Below are 24,214 nucleotides of genomic sequence, written 5' to 3'. Positions count from 1 at the left end.
AAACACAACCCATAATTTCTTGTTTGCTTCCCTGCTTCTCTTGGAAGATCCTAGCATTTCTTTCCTCCCATAAGGTCCAAATCACTGCTGCTCTTTTGCATCTCCACATTGTGCTTCCCCTTTTCTTTGGCCACGCAAAGGTAGCTGCTCCATTGGCATGTTAGGCCTGCACTCAGACAAAGAGAAAAACCACTCCAAAATAGACCTTTAGGACTTGGACACCAAACCCTCCTGTTTGGTTTAGGAGGCTCTAAATAGACTCTTTCAAGAAGCAACAACAACTCTGACAGACAGGTGACTTCTTCATCCCTCAATCCCCTTCAAAACCCAAAATCCCAATTATGACCCAGAGGCAAAATAGGAGGTGTTAGAAAAATTGAGATACTCTCATTTTTATACAAGGAGATGGAATACAAAGAAGGAAACAAGTCCTTTAGAGGCTGGTCCCCCAACCAGATGTCTTCCCAGAAGCAAATTAAGTTACCTAAACAAACATCATACCTGAAAAACCTAAGGAAATGAGGAAGAATGTTGTGGGTTGCTTCCCAAGGTGCTGCCAAAGTAGCCTGAATTGATACACCAGCATCCCAACCACTCTCCAATCTCCCATGAATACTGCCCACCACCTCATGCCACAAGCTATCCCTCTCTAAAGGCCATCTCCATAACCACTTCCCTAATAGAAGCCATATTCTTCTTTCTCACATTCCAAATTCCTAAGCCACCCTCTTTCTTGCTTTTACACACAATCTCCCATTTAACTAAGTGATCTTTTCTAGATTCTCCCGGCTCCCAAAGAAAATCCCTCATGATTTTTTCTAATTTCTTTGCTTTCCTTGGTGGAATCCTAAACACAAAGAGGAAGTAGATTGGTAGGTTAGCCAAAGTTGATCTTATTAGAGTGATACAACCTCCCAATGAAATACAATTCCTTTTCCAAGCCGCCAATCTCTTCCCACATCTTTCAAAAATTGGGTTCTAAAATCTACTTTCCTTAGGGTTGGCACCTAAAGGAAGACCTAAATAAGTCAACAGCAACGGCGTGATGGGACACTCTAAGCAACCCGTTACCAAGTTTAAATCATTGTCCTCCATGTTGACCCGTACTACACAACTCTTACCTAAGTTGATTTTCAGATTTGAAATCCCTCCAAACTTCTTGACCAATTCTTTTAATCTCCTTGTTGAAGATTAATCAGTTTTATGATGTTTTTCTGAGTAGATGTTTTATGTTAGTTGTTAGATAGGAAGTGGGGACCACAACTCTTACCTAAGTTGATTTTCAGATTTGAAATCCCTCCAAACTTCTTGACCAATTCTTTTAATCTCCTTGTTGAAGATTAATCAGTTTTATGATGTTTTTCTGAGTAGATGTTTTATGTTAGTTGTTAGATAGGAAGTGGGGACCACAGTAGTTATGTGAGTCCAAATTTTATTATGCTTTTGAGTGTTATATATGCTGTTTTATGTTTTGCCGCCCTATAAGGGCATAGTTGTCTTTGTACTGTTCTATTATTTTTAGTATAAATAATAAGTGAAAGGGGCGGCCAGATTATTGCTCTCTTTTCTTTTCAACTTCTCTTCTTCTCTTCTTCTCTTCTTCTCTTCTTCTCCTTCTCTCTTCAAGAAACTACTTTTCTTTTATATTTTTTAATTCAGCAGATTTCTACTTGGTATTAGAGCATCGGCTAGGTTTTCTTGAAACATTCTCATGCAGCCCTAGATCAGCCGACTGCATGAAGTAGTAAAGGGCTGATCAATCTGCTATAGATTGCCCAATTCTTGGATTTTTTGGTGGGATCTAGTCATCAGGAAGGTGATCTACTGTTCGACATCAAAATCAGGAAGAACTGGAGTACGGGGAAGAGTCCCAAAAAAGTTGGACTCTTTGTTTTTGATCTGATCTTGGGCACCTAGGTAGTGTTAGTTTTCTTTTGATTTTCTGAAGAGGGCGGTTTGGTTTTTGGAATTTTCTGAGCCTCCTGGAGTGATCGATTCACTCCTCTCTGTTGGGAGGCATGAGGAGGAGAGAGATTTCTCTCCAGCTAAGGTTTTCTTCTTCTGGAAGGGTTGCTTTCTGTGTGTGTGATATTAAATTATTTTTTGAAGGCCTCCAATCTTTTTTTTTCTTATTGTTGAACTGTTTGAAGTAACATGGAGAGTTGGAATACCGAGATGAAATCTACCAGTACTGTGGGACTGGGTGTTGGAGGTAGTAGTGATATTTTTGGGTCTGGGATCATTAATACAATAAAACTTGATGGTACAAATTATTTGGAGTGGGCACAATCGGCTTAGATGACGATTGGTGCCCGTGGAAAATTAGGCTATCTCACTGGGGAGGAGAGGAAACCTGATATAGACTCTTCCCAATGGGCACAGGAGAATTGTATGGTAATGTCCTGGCTATGTAATTCTATGTTACCTCATATTGCAAAAAATTTCCTATGGGCTAATACTGCTAAGGAGATTTGGGATGGAGTGACTGAAACCTACTCTAAAAAGCAAAATGAAGCCAGAGCCTATCAGTTAAGAAATCAAGTGATAAGTATGAAACAGGGAGAAATACCTCTTGCTGTGTTTCTCCATGTTGAAAACCCTATGGCAGGAAATAGATCACTTAGAAACTATGGTATGGGAAAGTGTAAATGATGCAACAACTTATCACAGACTGGTAAAGAAAAATAGGGTTTTGAGTTCTTGGTAGGGCTGAACCCTGAATTTGGCATTGCTAGGCAGCATATTCTTTCTAGGGAGGGTGTGACACTCTCTCGGCCCTATGCCTTTGTCTCTGGAGAGGAGAGTAGGAGGAATGTAATGCTGAGACAGCATGGGATTGACTAGTCGGCTATGGTTGGTACAACAAAACCTAAGTCGAATGGGGACAGGGGGAGTAGTGAAACTAGAAGGGAAGATAAGAAGGACTTGGTGTGTGATTATTGCAAGAAGCCTAAGCATACCAGGGACACTTGTTGGAAGCTTCATCCAAATCTTATGCCTGCTCAGATAAGAAACAAGAAGGGAAATGCAAATGTAACCACTACAGGAGACTCTTCAGCCCCTCTTTCCCAAACTGGTTGGGAATTCATTGCAGTAGCAGCAGTGAGAATAGAATTGGAGAGGTTTGGACAGCTTATGAGTAAGAAAGATTCACCTAGCTCTAGCCTTCCAGATGGACAACAGAATGCAGGAGCCAACTACACTACTTCCTTTGCACATACAGGTAGTTCATATGCAACTGCAAATCTTGCATCCACTTCAGGCAAGGAAGGACCTCCCTAGATTATAGACTCAAGAGCATCTAAGCACATGACTAATGCCCCTACCCTTTTCAGTTCCTATCAGTTATGCTCTAGTAGAGACAGTCTCTACAGCGGATGGTTCACATATGCCCATTGCTGGGAAGGGGACAGTTAGAGTGACCAATGATATAACTCTGTCTTCTGTTTTACATGTCCCTAGACTTCATACCAACCTACTGTCTGTTAGTTCTTTGACAAAAAAATTGAATTGTTCCGTGACCTTTCTTCCTGGTAATTATGTTTTGCAGGATTTGGAGTCAGAGAAGATGATTGGGAGTGGTTGTGAGGTGAATGGAGTCTACCTTCTGGATGAGATTCCAAGACATCAGGGCCATCATGTTAGCAGTAGTAGTAGTAGTGGGTCAAAGTCAGTGAACCAGATTATGCTTTGGCACAATCGCTTGGGACATCTTTCTTTTAGCTCTTTGAAAAGTCTTTTCCCAAAGTTGTTTGAGTTTGTTCAGTTATCTACTTTGGAGTGTGAGAGTTGTCAGTTAGGAAACCATTGTAGACAGTCTTTTAAACCTAGTAATAAAAGAAGTAATTCTGCTTTTAATATTGTTCACACTGATGTATGGGGGCCATATCATATCCCTTCCATGGGAGGATTCCGTTACTTTCTCTTGTTTGTCAATGATTATACACGATATTCTTGGATATATTTGATGACATCACGTGATGAGGTTCCTAACATGGTACGACAATTCCACCAGATGGTTCTCACACAATTTGGAGTGAGAACTAAGGCTTTTAGATCAAATAATGCCAAAGAGTACTTTGAGAAGGACCTGACCACGTATCTCTTAGAACATGGTGTAGTTCATCAGACCAGTTGTGCATATACACCGCAACAAAATGGAGTTGCTGAGAGCAAAAACAGACACATTGTGGAGGTGGCAAGGAGTCTTATGGTGTGTGCTTCAGTTCCTATGCAGTTCTTACAATCGTGCATTTGATTAACCGTGTTCCTTCACGGACTTTGGGGATTAAAGTGCCATTTAGTCTCCTTTTTCCAGATGGGAAGATATTTCATATACCTCTGAGGGTTTTTGGCTTTGTTTCCTTTGTTCACATTCTTGACCCTTGTCGCAAAAAATTGGATCCTAAGGCCAAGAAATGTGTTTTTCTTGGGTATGCTCAGAACCAAAAGGGGTATTGTTGTTATGACCCAATGTTGAGGAGCAGATTTGTCACTATGGATGTTACCTTCTTTGAATCCACCTTCTTCTTCTCGAGTGGTTCTCCTCAGGGGGAGAGTTTTGGGGAGGAGAACTCACAATTTGTTCCTCTTCCTGTTTCTTTGGTGCCTCCATCAATTCAGCTAGCACCTCCATCAGTTCAGCCAACACTTGTGACTCCACACATCCTCAACCCACACCACTCTTTGTCAGTCCTTCTGAAACTCTAGATTCAGCAGATATAGTTCCAGGTATTCCTCTTGAGCCTGAGCCTGTTATGTTTTCTGATGATAATGTTCCCGTCCCTAACCCCATTGTTGCAGTTGATCCCACTGACCTTGATCTTCCCATTGCACTTCGTAAGGGGAAGAGAAAGTGTACAACCCACTGCATTTCACACCATCTTTCCTACAATGCCTTATCACCCTCCTGTGCTTTTTTTTCTTCCCTGGATTCTGTGTCTATACCCAGGAACATTATTGAGGCTTTCTCCAAACCTAAGTGGAAAACAACCATGCAAGATGAGATGGATGCTTTGGTCAAAAACCAAACTTGGGAAATAGTTGATCTCCCCCCAGACAAAGAGATAGTCGGATGTAGATGGGTATTCACAGTGAAGCATAAAGCCGATGGCAAAATAGAGAGGTACAAGGCAAGGTTGGTAGCAAAAGGGTATACTCAAACCTATGGTGTTGATTATCTGGAAACCTTTGCACCAGTAACTAAGATGAATTCAGTTCGAATCCTTTTATCTCTAGCAACCACCTATTCATGGCCCTTGTTCCATCTTGATGTCAAAAATGCTTTCCTCAATGGTGATTTACAGGATGAGCTATATATGGACATTCCAACAGGCTTTTATGAAAATGTTGGTAAAGGAAAGGTGTGCAAACTCAAAAAATCTTTGTATGGACTGAAACAGTCACCTAGGGCTTGGTTTGACAGGTTTAGAGGGGCACTCATCCGTTTTGGATATACACAGACACAATCTGATCACACCCTCTTTGTGAAGAGGAGAGATGCTCTGGTGTCAATTCTTATTGTGTATGTGGATGATATAGTGGTGGCAGGAAATGATCTGGAGGAGATTGGTGATCTCAAAAAATCATTGCAGCAAGAATTTGAGATCAAAGATCTTGGTGAGCTCAAATACTTCCTGGGGATTGAAGTTACAAGATCCAAGCACGGGATCTTCATTTCACAGAGAAAGTATGTACTTGACCTACTACGGGAGACTGGGAAGCTGGTGAGTTGGTAAAGAATGTGGGGAGATATCAAAAAATGGTGGGTCGACTGCTGTATTTGTGCATGACACGACTAGATATTTCTTATGTTGTCAATGTTGTGAGTCAGTACATGCATGCACCTCGGGTTTAGCACTAGGAAGCTATTGAGAGAATACTTGCATATCTGAAAAAGCACCCTGGCAGAGGCATTCTTTTCTCAAATCATGAGAATCTGAAGCTAGAGTCCTATATAGATGCAGACTGGGCAGGATGCTTAGATGACAGGAGGTCTACATCAGGAGTGTGTACCTTTGTAGGTGGAAATTTGATCTCCTGGAAGAGTAAGAAGCAAGCAATTGTGGCAAGGTCAAGTGCAGAGGCTGAGCATAGATCCATGGCTCATGGTGTCTCATAACTTCTTTGGGTTAGATCTCTTTTGAGTGAGATTGGGGTGAAAGCAAAGGAACCTATGATGTTATATTGTGACAATCAGGCTGCAATCAATATTGCCCACAATCCAATTCAGCATGATAGGACAAAACACATTGAAGTTGATAGACACTTTATAGGAGAAAGGGTAACAACCGAAGAAGTTTGTTTGCCTTGTGTCTCTTCAGAGTTGCAGCTGACTGATGTTCTCACTAAAGGAGTGGCAAAGAACAAGCTTGAACATGATCTACGCAAGTTGTGAATGTGTGACATTTACTCCCAACTTGAGGGGGAGTGTTGAAGATTAATCAGTTTTATGATGTTTTTCTGAGTAGATGTTTTATGTTAGTTGTTAGATAGGAGGTGGAGACCACAGTAGTTATGTGAGTCCAAATTTTATTATGCTTTTGAGTATTATATATGTTGTTTTATGTTTTGCCGCCCTATAAGGGCATAGTTGTCTTTGTACTATTCTATTATTTTTAGTATAAATAATAAGTGAAGGGGGCGGCCAGATTATTGCTCTCTTTTCTTTTCAACTTCTCTTCTTCTCCTTCTCTCTTCAAGAAACTACTTTTCTTCCATATTTTTTAATTCAGCAGATTTCTACTCTCCTCACCCTCCTAATATCACTCCCTTCACAAAAAATTATGATGTCGCCAGTAGAGCCATGATTTGTTGGTTATACTCCATTGATGTGTGCCATATGCATTAATATTTTGTCTAGGTTAAAATAATGGATGTGGGACCCAAATATGCTGCATGGATCTGGGGCCCCTCATATAACATGCACCATGTTATAGATCAGGCTATCTGGTGGGACCCACTAGGTAGATTTTCTGGCCAAAAATTAATATTGCACCAATTTTACTTAAATGAATGTTGAGAAAAAGTTTTTTCTAAAGTCACCCATATATGGGTCTTCTGTCCCTAGACTGAAGATGCTTCCTTTTGTTAATGGCCAGTATTTAAAGGCTAGATATGTCTAATAGAAAGGCTAGTAGTGAAAGGATTCAAGCTCACATTGGCCAATAGAAGAAGTAGAAAGAATTTTATCTCTAAATTGGAATTGGATGGTGAGATTATCACTCAACAAGGTAATATAGTCGGGACTCTGGTGGGACATTTCAAATCCATCTTGAGAGAGCCCTTAAATAGCAAAGTGTGGGCTGAAGGATTGAATTGGCCTAGTTTGTTAGATGAATTTAAGCTGTGAATTGAAAGGAAATTTGAATTGGAGGAAACTAAGGAGGCAGTATGTTCTATGGATGGGTCTAAAGCCCTGTGCAAGATGGTATTATGATGGCATTCTTTCAAAGACTGTTGGGACATATTAACATCTAATCTTCTGAAAGTCTTTAATAAATTCTTTAGGAGATGCGTGATAAACCCGGGACTAAATGCAACGCTCATTGCCTCGGTTCCTAAAAGGAATGGAGCTACTCATCCAAAGGACTTTAGACCTATCAGCTTGGTCAATAGCTTGTAAAAAATAATAGCTAAAGTCCTTTCTTTGAGGATTAGGCAAGTCCTTTCTTCCATCATTTTGTCTAATCAAGAAGCTTTTGGGCAAAATAGACAAATCACTAACCAAATTCTGATCACTAATGAATGTGGGTGGGCATGACTAAGCAGCTGAGGGCGAAAAAGGTGATAAGTTTTAAAAACTGATACCCCCACCTTGTTAAAGGAAAAGGGAAGGAAGAGATTTGGGAGTGGGTGGTATAGGTGGCAGAATTTTCACGCCTCTAGGCACTCAAGTTTGAGCCTACAGTGGCCCCATTGGAGAGGCTGAAGCTGTTGAAGCGGAGGTACAGGCCTTGCTGACGGTAGGGATGCAAATGGATCGAATCGGATTTGAATCAGGGTATATCTGAATATGATCTGACACTGTTCATGCTGGATCTGATTCGATCTGAAGATTTGATCGGATCTGATAGGCCTCGATTTGAATTTGAATCCTATCGGTAAGTTGGATCTTCGGATCTGATCCGATCCAACTTGTTTTCTTTAAAAATTAATAAACTATTAAAAGAAAAATAAAACATACCAATTTAAATAAATAAAAAAAAAACAAAAATACAATTATTTTTTTAATTATTTTCATCATATATATACATGTTTTTTATAAAAATAATAAATAATATAACAAATTTATAAAAATACAATATAAATAATATATTTATAAATAAATAAACAGCATATATATATATATGTATTATATATATTTATATTCATAAATATATAACATATATCAGGTTGGATAGGGGGTGATCCGAATTCGACCAAATAGGATCGGATCATGATCCGATCCATTTGCACCCCTAGCTGACAGGGCCGAGATGTATAAAATCCTTGAACATCTCTTCGGTTGTGATGGAAGGTGATTCAAAGGTGGTCATAAGCTGGATGTTAAATCAGCAGGAGGGGCCTTGGAGATTCTCTCATCAGATCAATGAAATCAGGGTTATTCAATCTCAGATCCATTGTGTCTTCAGGTAGATTCCAAGGAATTTGAACTCAGTAGCAGATGTTCTTGCGAAATCTGGGGTGGGCAGGGACTTTTTGTACAGCAATATAGAGCTTCCTCTTTAATGGGTTGGGAAGTTCTTGTTCGTCGGTTCGTCCCGGTGATTTGTGCGAGTCAAGGTTCCCGAAGACTGAGGCATCTTCAGAAAAAATTGACTCCAAAGCACCCTTAGTGGCTACTGAAATCAACATTTCACAAGGAAGGGCGACTAACAAGGCTAAAACTGTCTCTCTTGAGAAAGGTTCTCACAGTGTCTTGGACGAGGCTAAGGAAGGAATTGAAAACGCTTCAAAGTGCAGTTTTCGTTAGTTAGAGAGGTGGTGAACCAACTTCCTAAGCTTAGCAATAAGGGGAACGTGGAAGATCGTTTGGAGAGAACGGAGGTGGGAGAAAACATTGAGGAAGGTGATAAAAGAAAAAGCTCTAACTTCAATGTTTCAGAGAGTAGCTTATGCCCCAATGTTACAGATAGCAGGGAATTGGGCATGGAGTTGGAGAATCAGAATGCTAGGGCCAAAGCAGGAGTGGAGATTGAAGATGAAATGGAAGTTGAGAAATTTTCACGTGAAAGTGAAGAGACTGGAAACCAGATCGAATGTTACACAGGGGATGTTCGGCAATATGAGGAGGTGAAGATCAGAAAATTGGGTGTCAGTTTGGGTAAAAGGAGCAACTCTGAAGAGGAGGGGGAACAAACCAATGAAATAATAAGAAAGAAACCGCACAGTTCGAGAAATCATAATATTGTGCATGTGTAAGATTTTCTCTAGGCTAAAACTGGGCCTGACGGGAGTAGGACCTACAAAACATTTCAAATTGGTTTACAGGAGAAAAAGATTGAGAGAAGTGGGATGTATGGTATTGATCATAGGGGGACAACAGGGCAGTCTCAGTCATCAACCTCCCTGATGCCAAAGGAGCATCAGGAAAACACATCGAGTGGAGGTGATTCTGAGTCTGTGGAGAGACAGACGATGCAAAAGGATAATAGTAATGATGAAGAATCAGGTGAGGGGGCCCCCAAAAAATAGTGGACAGAGAGGTTACAATTGGGAAAAGCCTAGGTCTGTTTTATTGGGGTGGTGAGGAGTTTGCTAGAAAGGCTTTTGAGGAGTTCGAAAGGAGAAGAAAGGAAGAGAAGCTGAATAAAGATGCCCATCCGAAAAAAGACAAGATATGGGATGATGATGTTTTAATCCAAGAGGATATGTCCACAGAGATTCTTGAAGTCATGACTGCGGCAAGGAGGGGTTTTTATTTTCTGTTTTCTTGATGGACTGTTGGGCTATGTTTTCTGGGGGTTGGTTTGGGGTGTTCCTTTTGTCATCAAGTTATGTGGGTTTGGGGTTTCAAAGGGTCTTTGAGACTTGCTTTTCTTCCCTCGGTGATATCTTATCACCTCCCTGATGTATCCCTTTTTTTTAATAAAATCTTATCTTTATTTTTCAAAAAAAAATGAAATGAGCAAGAATAGTTTGCAAATTGGATTTGGAGGACTATAACTTGGCGGATTGGTCATTCTTGCTGGAGGTAATGAGAAATTGTGGGTTTGGGGAGAGATGGTGTGAGTCATGGGATGCCTTAGGACTTGCCATTGTTCAATTTTAGTGAGTGAAACAATGGTGGACTTCTCTGCTATTCAGCGAATCGAACAGGGTAATCTTCTCTCTCCCTTTCTATTCACCTTCATTGTTGATGTCCTTAGTACGATAATGTCAAGGAAGACATGGAACTATTAGTGAGAGGGTGGAGAGTAGGTATCGATGGTTTATGAATTACCCACCTGCAATTTACAAATGATATGATCCTTTTCTTTGAAGGAGGTGAGCTAAAGGTGGGTTAGGAACTTGAAATTAATTGTGCAGCACTTTGAGCAAATGCCTAACCTGAAGGTGAATTTCAATAAGAGATGCATCATAGGGGTTAACATAGAAGAGAGGTAACAGAATGTGCAACTATTTTGGGGTGTGTTGTATCTCAGTGACCTGTGAAATATCAAGGTTTGCCCCTTGGAGATAATCCAAAGAAACTTGAACTTCTGGAATCTAGTGTTAGAAAGATTTGCTAAGAGGCTTGCTTGTTGGAAAAAGAACTACCTCTCATTAGGTGGAGGATTACCCTAATTTGGTCTACCCTAGCTAACTTTCATATGTATTATTTGTCTATATTCAAGCTTCCAAAAGGTGTGGCTAGGAGATTTATGAAGATAATGAGGGATCTTTTATGGGAACCAAGGAGGGGAAGAGGGACCACAGGATTCATTGAGAGGTGGTTAGTAGAAATAAAAAAATTTGGTGGACGGAGAATATTCAGAAAGGAATTTGGCTTTGCTGGAGAAGTGGATATGGAGATTGCCCCAAGATATAGGGATAAGCTATGGGTAAAGGTGATATTGACCATTCATGGGCTTTCAACTAATGGATGGGATATTGGAGCACTAGTTAGGGCAACCCAAGCTTCTCCTTTGAAGACTATTCATGTGGTCTTACCTTCTTTCCTTCCCTTTGTCAGGTATGATCCTTGTATTGAGGACTGTATTAAACTTTGGGAACATGTTTGGGTGGGAAACTCCTCTCTTAAGGACCAATTTCCTTCTTTTTTGTGCTTTTTGACTTCAAAGATGAGCCTTTATCCACTTTCCTTGAACCTTCTAACTTAAGAAATGGATTTGACTAGGATTTGGGCTTTAGAAGGGGCACAAGGGACTTATAATTAAATAGTGTTCTTGCTTTACTCCAAACTCTTGATGGAGTCTTCCTGGATCCCACCAAACCTGATAGCCCAATTTGGAACCACTCTCCTTCTAGCTCTTTCTCTTATGCTTCCTTTTTCAAGGCTTTAACTCAACTTGCTTTCAGCTCTTTAGAATCTTTTCCTATCAAAGGTCGAAGCTTTTTGCTAGGATGTTTTCCATGAAAAAATTAACACTTGTGACTTACTCCAAAGAAAGGGGCCTAAGTGTGTCATGTGTAATGCCAATGGTGAGACTTTTTTTTTATCAGCAAAAGAGAATTTTATTTGAAATTAGGTTAAAATAAGGTTTTACAGCTGTGTATGGGATTAAATCTCCCATACTATTACAAATTTCTGTCCCACTTTACGTTGCAGCCCAAAATAATTGTTGCCTTAAAGCCCCTTGCTTAGCAAGATAATCAGCTAGCTCATTTGCACTCCTTCTAACCCATTTGAATTCAGCCTCTACCTCCCTTGCGACCTTTTCCACTTCCCTTATCACTTGTTTGAAGGTCCACAGAATACTTCTATTGTTTTTAGCCCAAGAAATGATGGTGAGACTTGTTATCACTTATTAATCTCCTTTCCTCTTGTTGTATGTATTTGGGTATAGCTTTTCTCTTTGTTTGGGTGTAGGTGCAATCCCCTAAAGGATGTATAAAGTTTGTTTGCACTAACAACTTTTGCTTGGCCATAGAAAAGGAGAAGGATCATGTGGAGATGTATATGCGCTGCGATAAGATGGGCTATTTGAGAGGAAAGAAAATCAAGAATTTTCTTGGAAAACGAGAGAAGCATGGAAGCTATTCTTGAAAATATCATAAGGCGAGAAGGCCAGAGGAAATAGGTCAGCTGGCTGTTTCTAAACAGAGATCCTGGATTTCAGTCACCCCAGAATTCAAACATGTATATGTAGCTCAATTATTGAGAAATCAGTCAATTTGGTGTTTGTAATGGAGGGTCCCCAGGCCTGCCTTGTTGTTGGCAGGTTTCTGTTTGTACTCTTAAAAGTTTAGTCTAATAAATTTAGCTTACCTTTTCAAAAAAAAAATGATTAGTGGTGCTCATTGATTGAAGTCTTTGGAAACCTTTTCTAACATTTATATAGGTGGCCAGTGATTTAAAAGGTACACCTAGGCGCACAGGCGAGGTGCATTTTAGGGTATGTGCCTCGCCTAGGTCCTAGGCGCAGCCCTTCCAAAAGGCACACACCTGGTGCACCTAGGCATGCGCCTTGCGCCTCAGCCCATGCGCCTTTTGAAAATTTGACGCCTTTTTGCTTTTTTTGAACATAGTGGCTGGGTTTATCTTTCACTAATTAAGAGGGTTTATCTTTCACTAATTAAATCTTTATATTGTACTCATTAATTACTTTTTCTCTATTAATGAATTTTCACTGATATTGATAAAAAAAAAAGGATTCAAGCCCAGAAACATTTTCTTCAGTGGCTAAAATTGGATGTGTATAATTATTTCCATAATTGTTAACCATAGCTGGCATCTCAACATAATGCCAATAATGTTTTCTTACATGGTGAGTTACAAGAAGAGGTCCATATGGAGCAAATACTAAGGCTTACTGCTTAAGGAGAGTCAAGAAAGATATGCAAATTAAAGAAAGCTATTTATGGATAGAAGCATTCTCCTGCATTTTTTTCGATATGCACCTCCTGCATGGTTTGGTCATTTTAGTGTTTGTTTCACAATATTAAAATACAACCAATGCACCATATCATTATTATAAATAGACACTTGAAATTTTGTTTGTCTTCTCAGTTGTTAGGGTCGATTCAACACAGGAAACTGCTCAACAAAAGTTCCTTTAAGACTAGTGCTGTGAAATGCACTTCTTTAATTTATTCATAGTATGTTAATTTATTTGTCACTTATTTGTTTATTTTTGTTTCACTAGCCATTCTTATGGTTATGTATTTAGTGTTTCCAGCCATTCTGTTCAAGTGTTAATTACTTTTGTTACATATATGCTGAAGTGAAAAGGATTTGGGGTTTTCTCTCTAGGTGACTAGGCATTCGCCTTTGCTTAGCTCTGCCTTGGCACATAAACAACTATGCAAGGCAAATAGGGGCGAACAGGTCCAAAAAAAGTGTTTTTGAGGAAAAAAAAAAAAAGTAAGTTATTCCAGTAGCAGACAACTCATGCTACTGGAAATAAGTTAAGGCTTTCAGTTATATAAACTGATAACTCCAAGATAATTTCAAACAGGTGCATAGGGACGAAATTGTATTGGGGGAGTCTTTAGGAATGAGGATGGGAATGTTTCAGCAATTTTCTCAGGCCCAATTGGTGAAGACGACTCTCTTGGGGCTGAGATTTATAATGCATTGGAAGGAATCCAAAGAGCAAAAGAAATGAAATAAGGAGGCTTGTAATTGAGGGTCATTCAGAGGTGGTAGTAGGTTGATTAAAAGAGGACAGGCTGGTATATGGAGTTACAGCAATGAAAGGAAAAAATTTAAATGGCTGGCCAAGGACATTGAGATAAAGTACAGCTGGGTAAAGAGATCTGCCAACTCATTTGCAGATGGGTTATCCAAGCAAGGGGTGCTTAGGGATTCTTTGTTTTGGGCTCAATTTCAGTTCTGTTTTACTGTTTTTCTTTTGGGGCCCAGCCTCATTGGGGGGAGTGAAGATAGTTTATCTCCCCTGTTGTACTTAAGTTCTTTACTTATTAATGAAAGTCTCTTGTTATTGATCCAAAAAAATAATCCTACGTAGACTGAAGAACATCAAACTTCACTGTCCAATATTCCAAGCTTGAGTAGTCTTTTAGAGTGAAATGTCATAATTCATAGAAAATTGATACTAGATAGCAAGGACATAAGAGATTCCTGCAGCCAGGTAAAGAAAACAAAATAAAAAGTTATGGTAAATTGAATTGCAATGATGCTTCTATCAACCATAATGGCAGAGCTAGCGCATGTGGAGTTATTATGGGTAACCAAAAAATGAAAAATTGAAATTACCATCATGCACAATGTAACAGTTATCCAAAGAGTAAGTGATTTCTCAGATGGTTGCCTGAAATCATAAATTTGGCATGTGAAATGGAAATATGACAAGTGAGCAACACCCACACAAATTATTCTGGCCAACGAAAGGTAAGGCTGGGTAGCTGGTATTGAAACACAAATTGCAAGGACACCATTGGCTTTTTCCTTCTCTTCAGTGTAAAACTTTTGGTAGATCTGGACACCTGCAACATTTCTTGTCATTATCTATGATTGGCACCATAATAAATAAGGATTTTTTTTCTCTTTTGATATGCAACAGAAAATGATTTCATTCCATAAACCCTACTGTCCAAAATCTGAACAGAAAGGAAAGCAAGATGTACAATCAGGAATCCTCCCTCTTTACCCCTGCATTGGCTAATGCATCAGCCAGTATATTTGCAGATATAGGAACCCATCTGAACAAGCCACTCAAATTTTGCCCTAGAGTCTGCACACGTTTGATCATTGTTCTATATCTCCAGGGTATTTCCTCCTTGCTTCTTATCCGGCTTAGAATTACTAGGGAATCTCCTATCATAATTTCTGCCAACCCATGTTGTTTCAAGCTTCAGACCTCGTAGTAATGCCAATATCACAGCTTTCAAGGAATTATTGAAACCAGTTGAGCCTGAATAGCTTAGGAGAGTATTACCATCATGATATCTAACAAGTCCTCCAATACCTGCCACTCCCTGGCTATCCAAACTGCAGCCATCAAAGTTAAGGATTTTAACTTTGATTTTAAATGAGTTATCTTTACTATTATTGCATGTAGCCATGAAAAGAATATAAACAGAAAACAAGAGAGGAAGTCCAGGAGTAAAACTTGGAAAGAATAAAAAACATGGACTTGGGAACGCACCTAAAGAAAAGCATATACTACAAAAATTGTCATAGACTTTGAATTCTAAAATCTCATACTGTTGAATCTTTTTTTTTATGAATGTTGAATCAGAAATTTGTGTTGGCTTGCTTTTATGATCAACTTTTCATCATCAACATACAATTAACATAGTCACACAAGCATCAACTCTCCTTACGACTAGGGTATGATTTACTTGTGATTGTAAGAATCCAATTTTGAATACAACCTTTCTAAATCTATCAAACCAAGCTTTAGGTAATTGCTTGAGACCATAGAGAGATTTCTTCAAGCAACACACTTTCCCATCCTCTCTGAAATGTTTACCCTTGGAGGCAATTACGTATACACCTCCTCTTGAAGATCTCCATTAAGGAAGGCATTCTTTACATCCATCTAATACAAAGGCCAAGAATGGTTGGCTGCAAGAGACAAGATGCCTCGAATGGAGTTCATTTTGGCTACAAGAGGCAAAGCTCCCTTGGTAATCAATCCCATGAGTTTGAGGATATCCTTTTACTACCAAGCGAGCTTTACACCTTTTAATTGAACCATCAACCCTATGTTTGACAGTGTATACCCACTTATAGCCAATAGGAACCTTGTCCTTAGGAAATCAAACAATTTCCTATGTTTGGTTCCCTATGAGAGCCTCCATCTCCTAATTCAAAGCATCCTTCCATTCTAGGGACTGCACTGCCTCTATAACACTATGAGGGACAAGAACAGAGGTGATAGTATTTATATAAGCATAATAATAAGGAGATAAAGCAGCATATGAAATGTAGTTAGAGATAGGGTAAATAGACAGATAGAGAAAAACTTTATGTATTGTCTCCTACCTTTACAAAGTACAATAGGAAGGTTAAGATCAAAGGGATTAGAATGTAAGGTATCAAATTCAGTAACAAGTGTAGCAAGAGGCTCAAGTTCAAGATCACCTAAATCCAAAGCATCAAATTGTGGTGGACATTTATTTCAGGTGCAACCCTCCTCCATTGCTTGAAGAAACACCAATGCCAGCAAGATGTGGCACACTATCACTCCAAGCAGAAGGAGAAGAAAATGGATTCGAAGTGGCAATAGGAATTGGATCTAGAACAGGAAAGCAAAAGAGAGTTCAAACTTCACTAGCATTCTCCCCCTAAAGAGAAAGATGATAAGATTGAAAAGAAAAGGTGTGGACTCAAGATAGCTAACATTCTTGGATACAAATTTAGTACCAAAATAAGGATCAAAGCATCTATACCCCTTTTGAATGGGAAAATAACCAAGGAAGACACACTTGATAGACTTGATCAAATTTCCGACAAGGACTCATGTCATGGACAAAGTAGACACAACCAAGCACTTTAAGAGAAAGACTGAAGGTAGACTCATCTAGGATAAGGAGTTGATGAGGATACTTCAATTGAAGTGTCCGTGAAAGAAATCTATTGATAAGACAAACAACTGTTTGAACTACATCACCCCAAAAATGGGTTGAGACATGCATCTAACAAAGCAAGCCCCTAGCAACTTCAACCACATGTCTATTTTTTTTCTAAAACTCCATTATTAAGACATATGAGGACATGAATTTTGGTGAATTACACCCTTTTCTATAAACAAAGTGCTTAGATGCTTCTCAAAGTACTCCTTTGCATTGTCAAATCTTATTATTTTAATTTTTTCTCAATTTGATTTTTTTTTGATCAGCAAGAAATTTTTTAATTAATAACAAAAGGTTACAATCAGTTACAATAGTTATAGGTTGCAGAAAAGCACTAATCTAATCTGCAACCACATACAATCAGCTACAATTCTGCCCAGTACAATGTAGATCTGTTTGCCCCCTGTTTTGCTAGGGTATCCGCCATCTCATTTGCATTCCGTTTAACCCAACCAAACTAAGAGTTGATCCTCCTTGCAAGTATGTCTCTGAAGATAAATTTGAGCTTCCAAGGTAAAGATGTGATGTTTTTAGCCCAAGAAATGACCAGTAGTGAGTTTCCTTCTATTTCTAAGTCTGTTGTTCCTATCTGCTCAGCCATCTTTAGACCTTGAAGTAGGGCTAGAGATTCAACCTGTATTGAGTCACCAATACCTATTGGTCCTGAGAAGAGTGCCACCACCACACCCAGATGATTTCTAATCACACCCCCTATGCCTGCCCTTCCTGGGTTACCAAAAGAACTCCCATCAAAGTTTAGTTTTAGTTTGTTCAGTGCCAGTGGCTTCCATTCCGCACTCACAATTACTTTGGATGCATCTGTTTGTGCTACTTCAGCCCAACTTCTTAGAATCTCATTCATGGAGAAATTTTTGAATAGCTCCATGGTCTTCACCCAATGTGCAGTTCTGATTTTTATGGCTTCAATAACTTCCTCCTCTGATTTACTTTTTTCAGAGAAAATTCTTAGGTTTCTTTCCTCCCATATAGTCCATACTGTAGCTGCTCTTGTTGCCTCCCATAAGCACTTTCCTCTTTTCTTCTATTGTCTCAGGAAGGAGGGGCTGAAAAGACTTACCACATCCTGTTGGGGAGCCCATCTGCATCCAAGGAGAGAACAAACCACATTCCAAATACCAGAAAAAAAAAGAGCAGGATAAAAGTAAGTGGGTTAGGGTTTCACCACAATCCATACAAAGGACACACACATGAGGAGAGAGGCATTTGTTTGGCCTCCTTTTCTGTAGCACATCACAAGTGTTTACCTTCCCTAGAAACACTTCCCAACAGAAAGCTTGTACTTTAGGAGGGATCGGTTTACACCAGATTTCTCTCACTAGGAAGTTCATCCCCATAGGATCAGACTGAGTGAGCAAACCAAAGAAAGATGCACAAGAAAATAAACCATCAGGAGTTGGGGACCAAACTCTACTATCAGCTATAGATTGGTCTAAGTAGACCCTCTCAAGTGTTGAGATCAAAAGCACTAGAGACTCACATTCATTTTCCCTCAACCCTCTTTTGAATCCAAAATCCCAAGAGATACCCAAATCTGAAAGCATACCAAACCTAGCAACAGGTTTGTCTTTAAGGTTTGATAAGGAGTAGAGATTTGGGAATTTAACCATAAGAGGCACATCCCCAACCCAAAGGTCTTCCCAGAATAAAACTTTATTGCCACATCCAACATCAAACCTGATAAATTGAAGAAAGGTTGGTAATACCTCAAAGATTGCTTTCCAGGGAGAAATTGGAGCTGCACTGGAAGCTACTTTTGCATCCCAGCCGTTATCTGCTTCACCATGAATGCTTTTAATGACCCTGTGCCACAACCTATCTTCTTCACAAGGGAATCTCCACAGCCATTTCCCTAGAAGGACCTTATTTTTCTTTAATATGTTCCCTATACCTAGGCCGCCCTACCCCTTAGGGTAACAAACTTGCTCCCACTTCACTAAATGATCCTTCTTTTCATCGCCAGGCTCCCACAAAAAAAAATCCCTCATAATCTTCTCCAACTTCCTAGCTATTTTCACCGGGATCTTAAAGGTGGAGAGGAAATAAGTGAGTAGGTTTGCTAGGGTAGATTTTATCAAGGTGATTCTTCCCCCCAAGGAAATATAATTTCTCTTCCACATTGCCAACTTCTTTGTGAACCTCTCTAACACTGTCTTCCAGAAGCTTTTAGCTTTCGGATTCCCCCCAAAGGGCATACCTAAGTATTCTAGAGGCCAGCTTTTCACTTCACAGCCTAGCAAATTTGACATGGCTTGGATGTCACCCTCCCCAATGTTTATTCCAGCTACACAACTTTTTCCCCAATTCACTTTTAGGTTGGAGGCCTGTTGAAACTTATCCACCAATCTTTTCAGATTCCTTAAACTGGATTCATCACAGCTTTCACAAAAAATGATTATATCATCAGCAAATTGCAAGTGAGACACCACCACTTCTGATCTACCCATCCTCCAACCTTTAAACTGGTTATCTTGGTCAGCCTTGGTGATTTGTCCACTCAAGACCTCAGCCACAAAAGTGAATAAGAATGGGGATAAGGGATCACCCTGTCTGAGTCCTCTTTTAGCTTGGAAGAAATCCTTTGCTACCCCATTCATCAGAATAGAAAAATGTGCCGAGCTAATACATCCTTTAATCCACATCCTCCATCTTTCACCTAACCCCATCTTTTCCATGAGATTCAACAGGAATGACCAATCCACCATATTATAAGATTTTTCTAGGTCCAATTTACAGATCAAGCCTTTGCCACCTTGTTTTTTCTTAGCTGCCACACATTCATTTACTACTAAGATTTGATCCACAATTTGTCTCCCTTCTACAAAGGCTCTTTGGTTCTGAGAGATAACATAGGGCAAGACAGTCTTCAATCTACCAAATAGGACTTTAGCAATGATCTTATACGAGCTACCCACAAGACTTATCAGTTTGTAATCCTTAGGGGTTTTGGCCTCCTTTTTTGGCACTAAAGCAATAAAAGTTGCATTTGCTCCAGGCGAGAACTTCCCTTTTTGATAGAACTCCACAAATACATCCATTAATTCATCTTTCAAGATTTCCCAATAATCCTGATAGAAAGCCATTGAAAATCCATCCAACCCTGGAGCTTTAGATCTATCCATAGAGAAAATTGCTTCGTGTACCTCCTCAACACTGAAAGCTCTTTCTAGGAGGGTAGCTTCGGATTCTGGCACTCTGTCCCACTGTAATTCTCCCAATTCCACATTACTTTCATTAGAGGAGGCAAGGATTGACTTGAAATGATCTACAAAGCACCTTTCAACTTCCTCCTTTGAATTTACTACTCTTCCCTCCACCTCTATACTGGAGATTTGGTTCTTCCATCTTCTCCCGTTTGCTAGGGAGTGGAAAAATCTGGTATTTCCATCCCCCACCAGAAGCCATTGGCACCTAGATTTTTGTCTCCAAGAAATTTCTTCCTTCCTCAGAATCTCCTCCAATTGCACTTTTAAGTTCCATCTTTCAGCTCTATCCTCCGGCCCACAATCTTTCCAGGCCTCCTTTTGGTCCACTTCCTCTATTTTCCTGGCTAATTCCTCCTTTATGACCTCAAGTTTTCCAAATTCCACTTTGTTCCACTCCTTGACCTTTTCCTTCAATCTTTTCAGTTTCTTGGAGAATCTCACCACTTTCTCTCCAAACCTTATTCCACCTTCTGACCACCAATCCTTTACCTTTTTCAAAAAATTTGGAACTTCTAGCCACATATTCTCAAATCTAAAAGGTGTGGGAACTCCAATAAGATTTTCTTGGTAAAGGCTTAAGGGGTAGTGGTCAGAGGTTACTCTAGGTAGGGCTTTCAATGTTAAGGTTCCCCACAACTCTTCCCAATCAATGAAGAAAAGGAACCTATCTAGAGGCTTGTAACAAGGTAGGTTCTTTTAGTTCTAGGGACTCAATCAAGGAGTTGAAGTGTCTCATACTAGTTGTTAAGGGCTGATTGGGATTGTTTGTCTCATTTGTATACCTTATTACATTGAAATTCCCACCCAACACCACGGACCTTCCCAAAGGCCCCTGACTACAGCTAGCTCTTCCCATAATGTATTCCTCTCTCTATATGAACTCGGGCCATACACATTAGTCAACACCCACTCCCTTCATCACTCACCCTCTTGGCTTTTATTAATACTAATTATTGTCCTATCAATTCCTCCTGACAGTTAACTTCCTCATTCTTCCAAATTGTAAGGATCCCACCCGAGACACCCCACAACAGGGAAAAGACCAACTTAAACCCCTACTACTCTAGATACTTCTTATCCATCTTCCATCCAAACCCGAAAGCTTTGTTTCCTGTAGCATGACTATTACCGGCCTCTCTGTTCTTATCACATTGCTAATAATTCTCCTTTTCTTTGCACTCCCTAGTCCTCTTACATTCCAACAAAGAATCTTCATTCCACTTGTTTTCTAGACCCGTTCTTATTTCCAATTCCTATTCTCTTTTTCTTCTCCCTCTTCCTATTTACAGACTTCTGATAGGATACACCACAGGCTAGCCTTTCCACCTCATTCATTCTCCTCTTTCTTTTTTTGTTATCTTCTGCCTCCTTTCTAAGATAGACCTTCCCTTTGGCTTCTTTTTGTTCCTTTCCTTTAAGTTTGGGTGGCTCTCTGCAAACATCTTCTCCCTCATCTAACCCACAGAATTCCTTTTCCTTCTCTTCAGTGCCTACAACAGTTTCATTTACCCCAGCTTCCTTCTTAGAATCCATCACTTGACTCAAATTCAAAATTTGTTCCTCCTCTATCTTTATCTCCTCCCCCATCTTCTTTTACTACCGCACATGGGTCATTATCCGCCATCGGTGAAGTTTCAACAGCTAGAGCTGCAAAATCCAAAGGCTGATGATTACTACAAGGATCAATTTCAAATGAATTTTGACAGTAAAGTGGGGAGGAAGAAAGAATTGGATTGAGAGGAAGGGGGGAAGAAACTCCCTGATCCTGAATCCGGTTTTCATCGATTACTCCAGATACAAACCCTGATGGTTCGGGTTCAGGTACAATGTCCACCTGCGCAGCTGGGGGGAGCTGTTCCTCAAGTGGTTTTCTTTTTGATAAATGATTAATACTTTATTGAAATCAAGAGCTTAAAACAATACAAGCATCCCTTTGAGAGGAGGGGGTTGCAACCTCCCCCATATTTAAAACAAAAGAAATAGATTAAAAGGGAATTACAGGTGTTGTTAGAATTAGATTTTTATTTCTGCTGTTAGAGTGTTGTCAGTCTAGGATGCTGTTAGGGTGGGCCGCCAGGGGCATGCTTGTAATTTCTTTTTCTTTTATTTTACATCATGTTAATACAAATAGGAAGCTGGGAGCCACCAGCTATAGTTTTTGACTCTCAAATACTTTTTTCCTCTTCTCTTCTCTCCTCTCTCTCTCTCTTCTAGAAAGAAAATATGGTATCAAAGCATAACTCTGGGCGATATGAATCTCTTTTCTCCTCGGAATCACATTCCTTCCACCCAGTTTTCTGACTCTTGGACAGTGAAGGGAGAAACCCTAATCGGACTAATCAGAACCATCAACTGTTGCTGTTTTTTCTGGGTTCTTCCTTGGTCGTAGCACCAAGGTAACCCTAGTAGGAGGGGGCCGATGCTGTGAAGGCTCTCTTTCTTTTGGCTGATGCTGTGAAAACTGACCAACCTCCACCTTACCATGGTGTTTACAGAAAGTCCACAAGTGGATACTACACATTTGTGGGAGGAAATCTAGTGACATGGAGAAGAAAAAAACAAAGTGTAGTTGCAAGGTCAAGTGCTGAAGCAGAGAGTATAGGGCTATGGCACATGGGGTCGCTAAAGTACTTTGGTTGAAGAATCTTCTAGGGGAACTTGGGATAACTGTTCACAATCCTATGTCTCTTTACTATGACAATAAGGCAGCTATAAATATTGCTAGCAATCCTGTCCTACACGATAGGACCAAGCACATTGAAGTGGACAAGCACTTATAAGAGAAAAACTAGAAAAGGGAGAAATTTGTACTCCTTGTGTCAACTCCAAGGAGCAACTAGCCGGTGTTCTCACAAAAGGGCTTCCATACTTGTGGCATAATGAGTTGTGTGACAAGTTGGGCATGAGAGATATATTCAGCCCCACTTGAGGGGAGTGTTGTTAATTATTATTTTTTTTTATTTCTGCTGTTAGAGTGTTGTCAGCATGTTCTTTTCTTTGTTTAAGTTCTTATTATTAGGGTGGGCCACCAGGGGCATGCTTGTAATTTCTTTTTCTTTTATTTTACATCATGTTAATACAAATAGGAAGCTGGGAGCCGCCAGCTATAGTTTTTGACTCCCAAACACTTTTTTCCTCTTCTCTTCTCTTCGTATCTCTCTTCTCTCCTCTCCTCTCTCTTCTAGAAAGAAAATAACAGGTGAACCCAATATAAAGTACCCCTGTTTGTTCCTTGTTTAGCAAGACAATCAGCCAAAGAATTTGCTTATCTTCTGACCCAGTGTACTCTTACATACATGTCCCTCATATACTATTTAAATTTTTTAATTTCATCTCTGTAGTACCAAGGAACAAAATCCGGGTTTTGTAGCCATCCCACCACCACCTTGGAATCTCCTTCTATTATCAAATTTACTAGGCTAAGCTGGTGAGTAATCTGAATTCCTTGTAATGCAGCAAGCAGTTCCGCTCTAGAAGAATCTCCCCCCACCCGGTCCCAAGAAAAGTGCCAAGATGTTCCCATCCTTGTTTCTCACCACCCCACCTACACCAAACCGGCCTGGATTTCCTTGATTGCTTCCATCAAAATTCAATTTTAAGCACTCTTCTAGAGGTTATACATTGCTTTGAAAGATGACAAACTTCACATTGTGGAGCAAGACAAAACATAGACCGAAATAAACTAGAAATCAAATGCTTCATAAAACTGAAAGAAATATGTCCAAGACAACAATGCCACAATTGCATTTGACTCAAATTAACACATCAACCCTTGATTTGAGGCTTGGTCAAGAAGATAAACCCCATCAACTTCATGTCCACTTCCAGTTGTCCTCCCCATGCTTAGGTCTTGAAAAGCACAATGAGAAGGAAAGAATGTTATATAACAATTATTGGCTTTGGTAAGAGAACTAATAGATGAGAGGTTCTTATGCAACTAGGGAACATTAAAGGCAAAACTCAATAAAAAATTAGTGGTAAGTTTGATTTCACCCAACTTGAGATTGAGGTTTGAAACCCATAAAAAACTATGATCTTACCTTTCACTGAGAATAAATTATATGGGGTGAAGTAGGATGGCATACTAGTCATATGGTCACAGGTCACTTGCTCCAGATTCAATAATCTAGGAGTTAGGAAGTGAAGTATGACAAGCAAGTGCAGTACTTGATTTAGCAAAATTACTGGAAGGAGTGCATGAACCAGCAAAAGTAGATGACCCACCCCTTTCCAAATGAATCAGAAGACTCCTTAGTTTATCCATCATATCCAATATATCAAGA

General features: G+C 39.7%; 1 protein-coding gene across 6 annotated transcripts in view; it reads right to left on the bottom strand.

Annotated features, from left to right (window-relative positions):
* The window catches only part of LOC104587010 (uncharacterized), a 64,653-nt gene that overhangs the window by 24,703 nt on the left and 15,736 nt on the right, over positions 1–24,214 (bottom strand). For 4 of the 6 annotated variants that reach the window (XM_088895681.1, XM_088895682.1, XM_088895683.1 and 1 more), the window contains exon 7: positions 14,384–14,613. In XM_088895681.1, coding sequence (XP_088751807.1) covers positions 14,384–14,613 — 230 coding nt within the window. The remainder of the gene's footprint in view (positions 1–14,383; positions 14,614–24,214) is intronic. The other 2 variants (XM_010244432.3, XM_010244435.3) reach the window with 1 other exon arrangement.

The sequence above is a fragment of the Nelumbo nucifera genome, chromosome 1 (assembly GCF_055504915.1).
Source record: "Nelumbo nucifera cultivar China Antique chromosome 1, China Antique-T2T, whole genome shotgun sequence".
Lineage (NCBI taxonomy): Eukaryota > Viridiplantae > Streptophyta > Magnoliopsida > Proteales > Nelumbonaceae > Nelumbo > Nelumbo nucifera.
The sequence above is the reverse complement of the archived record's forward strand: the minus strand, read 5'-3'. Positions and strand labels throughout refer to the sequence as shown.